A 16,051-nucleotide genomic window follows, 5' to 3' on the forward strand; every position below is an offset into this window, starting at 1 on the left:
TTATAGTTTGTTTAAATGTTTCAGTTTAAATTGTATTAATTAAATACAATTAAGCTACATGCTCATAAAATTGAGTATGCAGTGGAATGGAAGATATACAGGTGTCCGGAAATTGCGTCTATACATTTATAGAGTCCGGTCCGAAAATGCTTCCTCTCCTAAAGGGCTAATGCTCTAGCCCTTTAAAGATGGCACTCAAAAAGTGCCGAAATTTGGTGTACAGGAATATTTTTACGTGATAAATATGATAATCAAGAGAAAAAAAAATAATTTATGGGATCCAACATAATATGTAGAGGGCGCATTTAATCTACCATATGTTTTTATCTTTATTTTACTGCCATTTTAATTGCATCAATTAATTCTGCGGAAAAAAATACATAAAAAAGGTACTATTTAAAAAATTGTCTAAAACTAGTCGTTTCTAAGAAAACTTACATTAACCGATTTACTGCAAAGTAAAAATACTAAATCTTTTTTCTAAATATCAGTAATATTCTTTCACGTTACAATTTTTACACTTGTAACCTATTTCTGAATTCAAATTGCTATTAAAACTCTCAAAATGGTTGAATATTCATTCGAAGAGTATACCAATATCCATTTTATGTATGGAATTGCTCGGGAAGCTCGGAGGTTGTATGTAGAAGCGTATCCAAACATACAACTTCCTTGTGAACAAACTTTCTCGTCAGTTTATAAAAGACTGAGATAATAACTTTTAAACCTAATCGGGTGAATTGTGGAAGATTACGCTCCACCAGAACCGCAGATATTGAAGATAGGATATTAGATGCAGTAGACGAAAATCCTTTGGCTAGCACCAGAAGGTTGTCTGGTGCTAGCCAAAACGTACCGAAAAGTACCATTAGCTGCGGGAACAGCTACTGCAATCATATCACCATCAAAAGATGAGTCAATGTTTGTGGATTGTGGAACAATGGGGGAAGACCGAAACTTTCCGGATAGGATTTTATTTAAGGATGAAACTGGGTTTACTCGGAATGGTGTCATAAATAAAAACCCTGTTTGAGTTACTAGAGGATGTGTCATACCAAACACGGAGAAGAATGTATATACCGCATGATGGAGCCCCTCCTCATTTCAGCATTCAAGTTTTTCAATATTTGGATGAAACTTTTCCAGAAAAGTGGATAGATCGAGGAGGACTCGATCCGAATTCGTAGGTTGGCCTCCTCGTTCGCCGGACTTGAACCCAATAGATTTTTTTCTGCATACTACCTCCGAGCTTCCCAAGCATTTCCATCGACCTTACCATACATAAAATGGACGTTGGTTTATTCTTCGAGTGAATATTCAACCAATTTGAGAGTTTTAATAACAATCTGATTTCAAAAATTCCGAAAGAATGAATACAATAAATAGAAGAAAGCGGAGTTTGCGAAAGCTCATTTAAATAAGTCTTAAAGCTTTTGGGAAAGTGTAATGTTTACTGATGAGACTAAAATTAATCTTTGGGGTTCAGACAGAATTCAAATAGTTTGGAGGAAAGAAAATTGTGAGCTCAAAAACAAGAATTTGGTGAGAACAGTTAAACATGGGGAGGTTCAGTATTGCTGTGGGGATCAATGGCAGCCAACCTGGAGTTTATTGAGGGAAATATGACAAAATTTGGTTATTTGGATAGTTTAAAATCAAAAAATCAAAAAAATTTCGCCAAACTAAAGCAAAAAGTTAGTGGATTCCAAGCCACGACAAATGCAGACGATAATTGACGCCAATGTATTAAAACATAATACCAACCTAAACTGAATCACTATTGCTTAACTGTATACTCAATTTTATGGCATGAATTTCGTATCATTTGTTGATGAAATTGCAGAACCTTTGAGCAGCGTCATAAACTGCTCTTGCAATACAGCAATACTATAGTAAGGCCGATTTATAAGAATGGCAGCCCCGCTGGCTGCCATTGACCCCCAAAGCATTACTGAACCACCCCTATGTCTAACTGTTCCGTTAAAGTAAGCTTTGAAATGTATTTTGATGTTTCTGCGGCATATCTGAGTCAGTTAATTTTCATAATTTCGAAAATTATTGCTTGACAATGGCCACATTACGATGTGAAACAACGTTAGAAATAAGAAAACCTGTGGTGAAGCTAATATTCTGTAGGTAAATCCTTTAGAAATATTGGTAAAATTATTGGAAGATCTCATTTCACGGAGATTTGAAGGAACATTGAAAAACTCCACTGGCAAAGGCAGAAAGAAAGTGCTGACAGAATAAAATGGACGTAATATTATACATAAAGTTAATATAAATCCAAAAATAAGTGTTCCAAAATTCACTATGGAGATCTCTATTATTGAACTATGGGTTCAATAATGCTGTAGAGATCAATGGCAGCCAGCGTGGAGTTTATTGAGGGAAATAGGATAAAATTTTGTTATTCGTATGTTTTAAAACGTAATTTATGTCAAAGAAGTTCTCAAAAACTCAATCTTCCGACTGTGTTCTGGTTCTATCAAGATAATGATCCTAAACATACTTCATACCTTGTGAAGGAATGAACAACTAAAACACCATCACAGTTTCCGGATATGTATCCTATTCAACATTTATGGGGAGAAGTTAAGTTTCAGTTAAAGAATAGCAAGTGCCGAAACAAAAGCGAATTGAAAAATGAAATTTGTAAGACTAGGGATAGAATCTAACCAAACTATACCAAAAAGTTAGTAGACTCCATGTCATGGCGAATGCAGGCAATAATTGATACCAATGGATGGAACGAATTCAAACTGGAATTGATAACAACGATCTTATCAGTTGTATAATGATGGACTTGGCTAGAACATATGACAGTGTCCATCATGACATCTTATTGAAGAAGTTGGAAGCTATGGGGATACGAGGACTTCCGCTGGAGTGGTTACGATCTTACTTATCAGAAAGAAAATAGCGGGTAGTCTGGTATGATCAAACTGGTGCTGAAGTTACTTCAGACATGACAAAGATTCTGCGAGATGTCCCACAAGGATCCATGTTGGACCTTTCCTCTTTATCCTAAAGATCTTCCAGAAGTGATAAAAGATCTACTAATCCTTTTTGCTGATGACTCCACTGCAGTATTAACTACAAAAACTGAAAAACAAATGTCAGAAATGGTTTTCAAATAAGCACTTACAACTAAACTTACAAAAAAAACATACGTTATAATTTTCTGGGCCTACTCGGCGGACGTTGATCGCGTGTTCATAGCTCAAAAGAAGTGTCTCGGGTCAATATTTGGACTGAAACCCAGAGATTCGTGTAAACTAGTTTGTGAACATTACATCTTAACATTAACATCTTTATTAAATTTAGAAACTGCTATATTTGTAAAAAATTGCTATTAATTTCTTCTCCAAATAAGAGCAAAAACATTGGCATTTAACGCGGGGCGTTGAGCGGTCTTACCTAGTGGCACCGAAAACACAATATAGTAAAATACAAAAAAACGCTATTCACTTTTGTATTAAGGTGTATAACCGCATTCCAAATGAATTAAAAATAAAACCGACTATCTGTTTCAAAAAAATCCTTCAGAGATCTTTATTAAATAAAAACTTATATTCGGTAAACGATTTTTTTAGCGAAAAATTGTACATATTATTCCTCTGTATACTCAATTTTGTGAACAACTGTATACTTTTTGTGATTAAACTTTCATTTAACTAGTAATTACGAGATGGCGCTGACATAAATATATATTACAAAATTTTAAATATTTATAACATCATTATAACAATAATAATAACAATGCTTATTATTAAATATATATGATTTAAATAAATACGTCACTCATTTTGCAAAACAAATAATTTTAGAAATTAATCGTGACATTTGTAATCGACTGTTCAAACAAGTACCGAATATGATTGCTAATTACAATTTTAAAATTATGAATAATTCTGTATGCAAATACAGAAACTGACCGTGTATATGAAACAACTAGGTGCTTATTTAGCACTAATTACTGTAATGTACAAATATTTGACCCCGCCCGTTATAATCGAGAACGTCCAACGTTGTTTTACACGACTGCAACAATTAATATTTTGTTACAGAATCAGCGAATAAATTTCCGAACGTTTCATTTTCACTTTAAAAACTTTTTGCTACTTTATTACAATTTCATTCTTCGTCTTTTTATATGAACAAAATGAAGTTTGAAGTTTTATATTTTTGGGTTTTTGTTAATTTTGTTAAATTAACAAGTGGGGAAGAAAGTTTTTGTGTTTTAAATGGGAAAAAATCTGTAAATTATGTTAGTGATAAATTTATAAGCTTCGTTGTTGACCCAACAGTTTTATTTACAGATTTAAATATAAGGTACAAATTAATTATAATAGATATTGATTAATTTTTTGATTTTTCTCGATTTTTAGTGAAACAGCCCATGAATTAGGAAAGTTTTTGAGTCCTTCTTATGTAAGAATAGCAGGATTTTCAACTAAATACTTAGAATTTTCCGAAAACGAAGAAGATTACCAACCGAATTTATCAAACGAATCAAATTTGGTTTACACCCCAAGTTTTATCGATTACTTAAACGAATGGTTTATTAAAACAAATTTATCTATCATTTTTGCTTTAAACGATAATAATTTAATCGATGAACAATTTAATTTTAAAAATCTCCATCCCTTTTTGGACGTTCTCTCGGAGATTAATGCAAACTGTTCTTTTCAATTAGGATATGGTAATTGTTATTAACTCATTATTAATTCATTCTTTGTTACTATTTTTTTAGAGTCATCAAATATAACTTTCGAAGTTTACAAAGAAAACTTAAAAAAATTAAAATCAACTTTAGACGAATTCTCGTTAAACAAAAACGATTGGAAAATCATTTCGAATGACCTCAATTTATATTCCGAATCAAGTTTTGATATTCGTAATAAAATCGACGAATTGAATCAAATTGTAAGCGCAGTTTTTTGGGAAAATGGACAAATCCTTCCGGTTAAATCTGAAGTAGATAAACTTTTGACGTCTCCATCGAAGGCTTCAATTCCAATTTGGACGAGTTTACCGAAATCGGAAAACCCAATAACTTTTTCGTCCACATTAAATTTGGCTAAACAAATATCAACTGCAGCTATTTTGGGGTATGAAGTTGTTTTTAGACCACCAAGACTTTATGAATTAATCAGAGATACAACGGTGAGTTAAATTTATTATAATATATGAAGAGTTGTGTGTTATGTTTTCCAGCATTAGTCTTTAATTGTTTACTCGTATAATTATGTTTACTTGTATAGTAACATAACGCTGATTCATTAATAAATTAGAGACGATTAATACCACAGCTAATTTTACTTTAAAAACATTCAAAGTTTACTTTTTACGTCAAAATGTCAGATTAGAAAAATCGTATTTCTTTAGTTTTAATTTTTTTTTGAATTAACTCTTCTTGAAGGCAAAGATTCACTGTTTTTTTTATATTTTATTCTTATTTTCTACGTTTTCATGGAATCTGTTCATCTTCTTCTTTAAGAATTTCCCTACCTTATAGCACTTAAGAGATAACGGCTAAAACGAAAGTTGTTTTTTTTCTTATTAAGATATTTGAGATTTTCAATGAATTTTAACCGTCAAAAAACGCCTGACGTAAACCTGAAAACCCTCTAACGATAAACAATAGTGGGAGAATAATAGCCCCGGTACTTTGTTGGTATTTTTCAGTTTTTTTCATAACTGAGGTTGCATTCGTCTTCAAGGAAGATTGAAGGTAAAGTGGAGATTTTGAATAGACTCGAGAAAGGTGAAAGTGGGTAGCACCTTGCGAAAATGTATAAGAAAAGGCTACTTCAAGAATCATTATGTGGCTTAAAAATCGACGATCTTTCCAAAAAACACGTTAAAAATAAAAAAAAAGTGCGGGAAAGTGTAGAACATACCGAAAAATTACATTAAAGTTTCGATGTGACGTCACGTTTTGTGGCGCAAGGCTAAACCCGAATTTATTTTTGCAATCAGTGCTACATATGTTTCGACAGCTTGGCTGTCTTTTTCAGGCACGACTAAAAACATTAACAAGAAGTTAGTGAAGAACATTAACCAATTAAATGAAATGAGTTTTACTGTCAGTTGTGTGAAAGACCTTGAAAAAATTATATGTATGGCTAAATTGGGTTGAATCAGTTTCTTTAAACTCTCAAAAGCATAAATTGAAATATTAAACATCTGTCAGGTTTTTCTCGAATTTCTGAATGTTTTAGTGAATGAAAAGTTACAAAATTACTATTTTTTACTATTTTTTTTACACCTTTAGGTTATACGAAAATGTAATTTATGTTTCAACATTTTTTTTTCAACACTTTTCCAATCTAACCCAACAATTATTATACATCATTTTAAAGAGAAAGCTTTGAGCTTTAATTTAAAATAAGTCTCATTCCTTAATTTCAATAAATACGGCTTTCAGGAATTTTTAAATTAGCATATTTTTTAATACTTTTTGGTTATACGGAAATGTAAGTTTTATTTCCACATTTTTTTTCTCAATATTTTTCCAATCCAACCCAACAATTATTATACATCATTTTAAAGATAAAGCTTTGAGCTTTAATTTAGAATAAGTTTGATTCCTTAATTTCAATGAATACGGCTTTCAGGAATTTTTAAATTAGTATCTTTTTTGACACTTTTAAGTTATAAGAAAATGTAAGTTTTGTTTCAACATTTGTTTTCTCAATATTTTTCCAATCTAACCCAACAATTATTATACATCATTTTAAAGATAAAGCTTTGAGCTTTAATTTAAAATAAGTCTGATTCCTTAATTTCAATAAATACAGCTTTCAGGAATTTTTAAATTAGCATATTTTTTGACGCTTAGATTATACGAAAATATGAGTTTTATTTCAACATTTTTTTTCTCAATATTTTTCCCATCTAACCCAATAATTGTTATACATCATTTTAAAGATAAAGCTTTGAGCTTTAATTTAAAATAAGTCTTATTCCTTAATTTCAATAAACACGGCTTCCAGGAATTTTTGAATTAGCATCTTTTTTGACACTTTTAGGTTATACGATAATGTAAGTTTTGTTTCAACATTTTTTTTCTCAATATTTTTCCAATCGAACCCAACAATTATTATACATCATTTTAAAGATAAAGCTTTGAGCTTTAATTTAAAATAAGTCCCATTCCTTAATTTCAATAAATACGGCTTTCAGGAATTTTTAAATTAGCATCTTTTTTGACACTTTTAGGTTATACGAAAATGTAAGTTTTATTTCAACTTTTTTTTTCTCAATATTTCTCCAATCTAACCCAACAATTATTATACATCATCTTAAAGAGAAAGCTTTGAGCTTTAGTTTAGAATAAGTTTCATTCCTTAATTTCAATAAACATGGCTTCCAGGAATTTTTAAATTAGCATATTTTTTAACACTTTTAGGTTATACAGAAATGTAAGTTTTATTTCAACATTTTTTTTATCAATATTTTTCCAATCCAAGCCAGTAATTATTATACATCATTTTAAAGAGAAAGCTTTGAGCTTTAATTTAAAATAAGTCTCATTCCTTAATTTCAATAAATACGGCTTTCAGGAATTTTTAAATTAGCATCTTTTTGATACTTTTAGATTATACGAAAATGTAAGTTTTATTTCAACTTTTTTTTTCTTACTATTTTTCCAATTCAACCCAACGATTACTATAGATCATTTTAAACAGAAAGCTTTGAGCTTTAATTTAAAATAAGTTTCATTCCTTAATTTCAATAAACACGGCTTCCAGAAATTTTTAAATTAGCATCTTCTTTGACACTTTTAGATTATACGAAAATATAAGTTTTGTTTCAACATTTTTTTTCTCAATATTTTTCCAATCGAACCCAAAAATTATTATACATCATTTTAAAGAGAAAGCTTTGAGCTTTAATTTAAAATAAGTCTGATTCCTTAATTTCAATAAATACGGCTTTCAGGAATTTTTAAATTAGCATATTTTTTGACGCTTAGATTATACGAAAATATGAGTTTTATTTCAACATTTTTTTTCTCAATATTTTTCCCATCTAACCCAATAAATGTTATACATCATTTTAAAGATAAAGCTTTGAGCTTTAATTTAAAATAAGTCTTATTCCTTAATTTCAACAAACACGGCTTCCAGGAATTTTTGAATTAGCATCTTTTTTGACACTTTTAGGTTATACGATAATGTAAGTTTTGTTTCATCATTTTTTTTCTCAATATTTTTCCAATCGAACCCAACAATTATTATACATCATTTTAAAGATAAAGCTTTGAGCTTTAATTTAAAATAAGTCTCATCCCTTAATTTCAATAAATACGGCTTCCAAGAATTTTTAAATTAGCATCTTTTTTGACACTTTTAGGTTATACGAAAATGTAAGTTTTATTTCAACTTTTTTTTTCTTAATATTTTTCTAATCCAACTCAACGATTATTATTAGATCATTTTAAGCTTTGAGCTTTAATTTAGAATAAGTTTCATTCCTTAATTTCAATAAACACGGCTTTCAAGAATTTTTAAATTAGCATCTTTTTTGACAATTTTAGGTTATACGAAAATGTAAGTTTTGTTTCAACATTTTTTTTCTCAATATTTTTCCAATCTAACTCAACAATTATTATATAGTATCTTAAAGAGAAAGCTTTGAGCTTTAATTTAAAATAAGTCTCATTCCTTAATTTCAATAAATACGGCTTTCAGGAATTTTTAAATTTGCATCTTTTTTGACACTCTTATTTTATACGAAAATGTAAGTTAAGTTTCAACATTTTTTTTCTCAATATTTTTCCAATTTTACCCAACAATTATTATATATCATCTTAAAGAGAAAGCTTTGAGCTTTAATTTAAAATAAGTCTCATTCCTTAATTTCAATAAATACGGCTTTCAGGAATTTTTAAATTAGCATCTTTTTTGACACTTTTAGGTTATACGAAAATGTAAGTTTTGTTTCAACATTTTTTTTCTCAATATTTTTCCAATCTAACTCAACAATTATTATACATCATCTTAAAGAGAAAGCTTTGAGCTTTAATTTAGAATAAGTTTCATTCCTTAATTTCAATAAATACGGCTTCCAGGAATTTTTAAATTAGCATATTTATAAACACTTTTAGATTATACGAAAACATAAGTTTTATTTCAACTTTTTTTTCTCAATATTTTTCCAATCCAACCCAATAATTATTATACATCATTTTAAAGATAAAGCTTTGAGCTTTAATTTAAAATAAGTCCCATTCCTTAATTTCAATAAATACGGCTTTCAGGAATTTTTAAATTAGCATCTTTTTTGACACTTTTAGGTTATACGAAAATGTAAGTTTTATTTCAACTTTTTTTTTCTCAATATTTTTCCAATCTAACCCAACAATTATTATACATCATCTTAAAGAGAAAGCTTTGAGCTTTAATTTAGAATAAGTTTCATTCCTTAATTTCAATAAACATGGCTTCCAGGAATTTTTAAATTAGCATATTTTTTAACACTTTTAGGTTATACAGAAATGTAAGTTTTATTTCAACATTTTTTTTATCAATATTTTTCCAATCCAAGCCAGTAATTATTATACATCATTTTAAAGAGAAAGCTTTGAGCTTTAATTTAGAATAAGTTTCATTCCTTAATTTCAATAAACACGGCTTCCAGGAATTTTTAAATTAGCATATTTTTTAACACTTTTAGGTTATACGGAAATGTAAGTTTTATTTCAACTTTTTTTTTCTCAATATTTTTCCAATCCAACCCAGTAATTATTATACATAATTTTAAAGAGAAAGCTTTGAGCTTTAATTTAGAATAAGTTTCATTCCTTAATTTCAATAAACACGGCTTCCAGGAATTTTTAAATTAGCATATTTTTTAACACTTTTAGGTTATACGGAAATGTAAGTTTTATTTCAACTTTTTTTTTCATAATATTTTTCCAATCCAACCCAACAATTATTATACATCATTTTAAAGATAAAGCTTTGAGCTTTAATTTAAAATAAGTTCCATTCCTTAATTTCAATAAATACGGCTTTCAGGAATTTTTAAATTAGCATCTTTTTTGACACTTTTAGGTTATACCAAAATGTAAGTTTTGTTTCAACATTTTTTTTCTCAATATTTTTCCAATCTAACTCAACAATTATTATACATCATCTTAAAGAGAAAGCTTTGAGCTTTAATTTAGAATAAGTTTCATTCCTTAATTTCAATAAATACGGCTTCCAGGAATTTTTAAATTAGCATATTTATAAACACTTTTAGATTATACGAAAACATAAGTTTTATTTCAACTTTTTTTTTCTCAATATTTTTCCAATCCAACCCAATAATTATTATACATCATTTTAAAGATAAAGCTTTGAGCTTTAATTTAAAATAAGTCCCATTCCTTAATTTCAATAAATACGGCTTTCAGGAATTTTTAAATTAGCATCTTTTTTGACACTTTTAGGTTATACGAAAATGTAAGTTTTATTTCAACTTTTTTTTTCTCAATATTTTTCCAATCTAACCCAACAATTATTATACATCATCTTAAAGAGAAAGCTTTGAGATTTAATTTAGAATAAGTTTCATTCCTTAATTTCAATAAACATGGCTTCCAGGAATTTTTAAATTAGCATATTTTTTAACACTTTTAGGTTATACAGAAATGTAAGTTTTATTTCAACATTTTTTTTATCAATATTTTTCCAATCCAAGCCAGTAATTATTATACATCATTTTAAAGAGAAAGCTTTGAGCTTTAATTTAGAATAAGTTTCATTCCTTAATTTCAATAAACACGGCTTCCAGGAATTTTTAAATTAGCATATTTTTTAACACTTTTAGGTTATACGGAAATGTAAGTTTTATTTCAACTTTTTTTTTCTTAATATTTTTCCAATCCAACCCAACAATTATTATACATCATTTTAAAGATAAAGCTTTGAGCTTTAATTTAAAATAAGTTCCATTCCTTAATTTCAATAAATACGGCTTCCAGGAATTTTTAAATTAGCATCTTTTTTGACACTTTTAGGTTATACCAAAATGTAAGTTTTGTTTCAACATTTTTTTTCTCAATATTTTTCCAATCCAACCCAACAATTATTATACATCATTTTAAAGATAAAGCTTTGAGCTTTAATTTAAAATAAGTCTCATTCCTTAATTTCAATAAATACGGCTTCCAGGAATTTTTAAATTAGCATATTTTTTAACACTTTTAGATTATACGAAAATATAAGTTTTATTTCAACTTTTTTTTTTCTTAATATTTTTCCAATCCAACCCAACAATTATTATACATCATTTTAAAGAGAAAGCTTTGAGCTTTAATTTAGAATAGGTCTCATTCCTTAATTTCAGTAAATACGGCTTTCAGGAATTTTTAAATTAGCATCTTTTTTGACACTAGTGTTACTTATTTTCTAACGTAATAAAAAATGTATTATTTTTATATTAGCAATAAAAGTTTTTGTATACTGCAATATCACTAAAATATATTTTAATGCTTGACGGTCTCTTCTAAAATGAGGGGATTACATATTTTGCTAAAATTGATTTCAAAGATTCCTTTAGTGAGTATTTTGATAGCGTTTTAATTCTGTCACAAAGTTTCAACATTTTTAACTTCTTGGGACACAAAGGGTTAAACACCACATTGAAAAGCAGCAATTTATGCAATAACTTGTGATTCATTTTTAAGAATTAATAAAAAACATCTATCTCCAACGTGAATCTACAAACACTGCTATGTTATTATAAATATAGCATAAATAATGTAATTAATTATAGCATATTTTCAGAATTATTGGTATATTTATCTCCATAAAAAATTAATGGGCCGAAATGTATTAGAAATAAAACCATCAACCGGTTTCGAACGATTAGAAAAATGGGATCAAATTTTTATTTCAGCACATTGTACAAAAAATCAAAATAGTTTTTCAAGAAGAGGTGCAATAACAATTTCTATTATTAACAATAAAACCGAAGAACACTTAATATCACTAAAATTACCGTTAAACGTGGTTAATTTAAAACACATCGAGGTGCAAAGTTACATTTTAACATCGGATAATGAAAATTCAACGTAAGTATTTAACTATAAATTAATTTAAATCATTAATTAATTATTTTAGATTCGCTTATTTAAATAATAAACCTTTATCGATGGATCTTCTTCGTCAAAATCAAGTTTTAATCCCAAAAATTCGACGAGCTCGTTTAACAAAGTCTTTAACATTGACAACTCCACCAAAATCGATAGGGTTTTTCGTACTTCCGGATGCGAGAATTCCAATTTGTATCGACGATGAGGATGAAACCAATTTAATAATGGAAGAAATCGAAGAAGAAGAAAATTCTGTAAACCAATTTGTTCCAAAAACTCAAATTAATTCTAGAAATAATGATTTAAAATCAACCAAATTAATCGATTTGTATAACCAGTTGAAAAATGAATTAGAAATTGACGAAAAATTTTATGGAAATAATATAAATAAAAAATTGTTTATTAAGGATAATTTTCAGGATGTTTCAAGTCGAGAAATTGAAGAGGTTATTTTAAAAATTACGAAGAAAATGAAGGAAAATCGCGAGAGAAATTTTCATAAAAGGGATATTAGTAGATTTAGAAAAAATAGAAAATTTATTAATTTTAAAAAGAATAAACCGATTTTAAATAAATATCGAAATAGGATTGGAAGAGACATTAATATGAAGCTTTTAGAACAAAAAACTCCGAAAGGAGAAAATTTGCGAACAAAATTAGAAAAATTACGGTTAAAATCGTTTTTGAAACCTAAAAAAATCGAAACTGATTATGAAGAAAACGAAAATGAAAGTGTTCAAAGTAATGAAAATGATGAAGATGATGCACAAGATAATAATAAAAGTTTAAATAAATTTCAACAAACTTTAAATGATCTTTTAAAACCAAGGGTTATCGATTTCAGTAAACTTTTTAATTTAAAAAGTACTAGAAATATTTCTAGTCCGGAAACCGAGGAAAATAATGAAACAAATCAAGATTCACTGAAAAGTGTTTTTGAAGAAAATGATTTAAATTTGGATGATTCATTTCAAAATGATTACCCAGATTTTTACGATGAATTCGGCGAAGAAGTTAAAGTAATCGATAAACATCAAAATACGGATTTAACCGATCCAAATAAAAACATTTTAAATTCTTTAGTTGGTAAAGAATTCGTCATAAATAATAACGAAGAAGGATCGATTAAAAACACAATAAAAAACCTTGAAAATTATTTTAATAAAGTTTTAGATGACCGAATCGCCAACGAAGAAAATTTAGATTTCTTGGATAACAACGAAGATTACACACAATACGATGAAGATAATTCAAAAATTCGCAAAAAACGACAACAAAAACAATTCACCGAAAGTGATATCGCACATTATAGACAATTAATGAACTCAAACATTCGTCATATGAGGGAAAACATAATGAAAAATAAATTAAAATTGAAAACGTCGAAGAAGGAACAAACCGATTTATCTCAAAGAATTAATCGTTTAAAAGAAGCTGTTGACATGGTTCAACGATCTAATAATAAAGATGATGATAATTCTTTAGAAACAACAAAAGGAATTAAAAAAATTAAAAAATTAAATTTAAATCCTGTTCGATTCAATAATATAAAGCTAAATAATGACAAATTAAATAATATAAAGTTGAATAATGATAAATTAAACAATATAAAATTAAATAGTGATAAATTAAACAACGTAAAATTTTTAAAAAGTAGATTAGCTCAACATAAATTAAATCAGAACGAAAATGACTTGAAGAAAAAAGATGAGATTGATGATGAAACGAAAGAATTAATATCAAAAATTAAAAATGAGTTAAGAAATAGAAAACCAAGGGGTACACAATATTTTGAAAATGAATATGTTCCAAACATAAAATTGGAAGATAATTTAAGAAAAAATTATGTCCCAACATTTCGAGATGCGATTGAATACTTAAAAGTGCACAGAAATAAACGATTCATTTCAAAAGATAAATATAAAAAATATATGTATTCAAAATATGATGATAATTTTAATGGAAAATCTAATGAGATAAATTCTATCGACTCCATCAATCCAATGAATGCTATTGTTAAAGACACTGAATATTTAATACCAAAAATTTCTAAAGAATCTGATTTTACTTTAGTTTTACCCACGAAAGACGAGATTTCTTTAAAAAATACTGAAGGTTCATCTGAAATTTCATTAAAACATGTTAATATGAATAATGATACTGATAATAATCGAAATGTCACGACCACCGAGAATTATCCCTCGAAATTGGTTAGTTTTAATGTTAACAATACGGAAAATGGGGTGAAAAAGATGTTTTCAACAAATTTGAAAGGATTTGATAAGATGTTTGATAAGATTTTTGAGTTTTTAGGGAACGTTAAAGAAAAAATGAGGTTATTTTTAAAGTATATGGATGATTAATTACTTGTAATGTTATAATTATTGATTTAAAATAAATTTTTATTAATAAAATAATTTTTGTCAATATTGTCGTGTTTACTTTCTTGAATATAATATGAAATATTTGTTTTACATCCGCTAAAAAATAGAACTTTATTTATAAAAATAGAAAATTACATTAAAATTGAATGTAATTGAAATTAAAATTTTTGTTATGAAATAAAATATTAATTGAAAAAGTATAAATTCTCATTTTTAACGAATATGATGTTCTTTCTTTATTCTTGAATATTTATACTCAATATACATAATAAAGCAGATCTAAAGTGTATTTTTCTGGAATTGTATCACTTTTGTTGATACTTAAGAAATAGAGTTTCATTTTAAGTCGTAAAATTTTTAATTCTTTCACGTTTCTTGAGAAAAATGTTAAAAAATCAACTTTTCAAAATAGGAACAATGGAAAATTGGCAAGTAGCACCGTTTAACGAACGGACTAAACTATTGCTGAGACTCTCAAAGCAAATAAACGATAAAAATAATGTTATTCAAAATGAAACGAATACTCAACTATTGACAATAAGTAATGAAAATTATGTAATGAACAGCAATGTGGGCAACGATGAGAATACAAATCTAGCTATAAGTAACGTTGAGATTTGTTTAGCGATTCCAGACGCCCCAATAGTTACCAGTTCTGAAACTGGTACTTCATCTGTTGCTGACAACTATTCACAATTTGATGATTCGGACGCAGACCCAAATTACAGTTCTAGGTCATCTTCAAGTAGTTTAAGGAGGGCCTGTCTGCAGATTAATCCTTGGCAGAACAGCTTGTTTTACCAAATGAAACAGCAGAAGTCAATTTAGAAAATAAACAGAAAGGCAAATCTCGAGAAATGGAAAAAAACGTTGCGAAACGATGGTAGGAATTCTGGCTTGGAGTATACATCCAGTTCCAAACGTAAAACAATTTTTAAAGCTAAAAGTTTAGGACCGCCGTGCAGTTCAACATGCAGACTGCAGTGAGTACCAAAATCACAGAGGAAGACCGTTTTTCAGACTTTTGGAACTTGGGTGATTTACAAAGGCAACATGATTTTATTTTGAAAAGTGTTGAAGAGATTAATCCCAAATATCAATATAAACGAGTACAGAGTAATCGAACAGAAATAACCATGCATTTTTAAATAACCCTGCAAATTTCTTTTCAAATCCACATTACCGATAACAGACAGGCCAATCACAACTGTATTTAAGAAGCAGACATTTACTATTAAGGAAATGATAACCTCAGATCAGCGAGGAAAACATAATAATCATTACTAAATTGACGACGATGTGAAAAATAGTATTCGAAGCCATATAAATTCCATACCGCGCCATTATTGTAGGAAGGATTCCAGCCTAGAATACATCGAAAGAGGAAAAACAGTGGCCCAACTCCATAGAGACTATGTAGCGATCTGCAAAGAAAATAATAAATCATATGCAAATTATTTAATGTATAGCAGAATTTTCAACAACGAGTTTAAAATATCTTTTTTTTGTTCAAGGAAAGATCAGTATGAAACGTGCGGATCGTATGAGCTATAAGAATATGACACACATCTAA

At 28.1% G+C, this 16,051-nt stretch overlaps 1 protein-coding gene across 1 annotated transcript; it reads left to right on the forward strand.

Moving 5' to 3' along the window:
* The first annotated feature begins 3,366 nt into the window (after positions 1 to 3,366).
* LOC111415187 (putative leucine-rich repeat-containing protein DDB_G0290503) lies at positions 3,367 to 14,457 on the forward strand. Its single transcript, XM_071194684.1, has 5 exons — positions 3,367 to 4,335; positions 4,392 to 4,705; positions 4,757 to 5,169; positions 11,787 to 12,073; positions 12,123 to 14,457. The coding sequence occupies exons 1-5, from the start codon at positions 4,157 to 4,159 to the stop codon at positions 14,455 to 14,457; spliced, it is 3,528 nt and encodes a 1,175-aa protein (XP_071050785.1). The 5' UTR covers positions 3,367 to 4,156.
* The last annotated feature ends 1,594 nt before the right edge of the window (positions 14,458 to 16,051 follow it).

This window comes from Onthophagus taurus, chromosome 2 (assembly GCF_036711975.1).
Source record: "Onthophagus taurus isolate NC chromosome 2, IU_Otau_3.0, whole genome shotgun sequence".
Taxonomy (NCBI): Eukaryota; Metazoa; Arthropoda; class Insecta; order Coleoptera; family Scarabaeidae; genus Onthophagus; species Onthophagus taurus.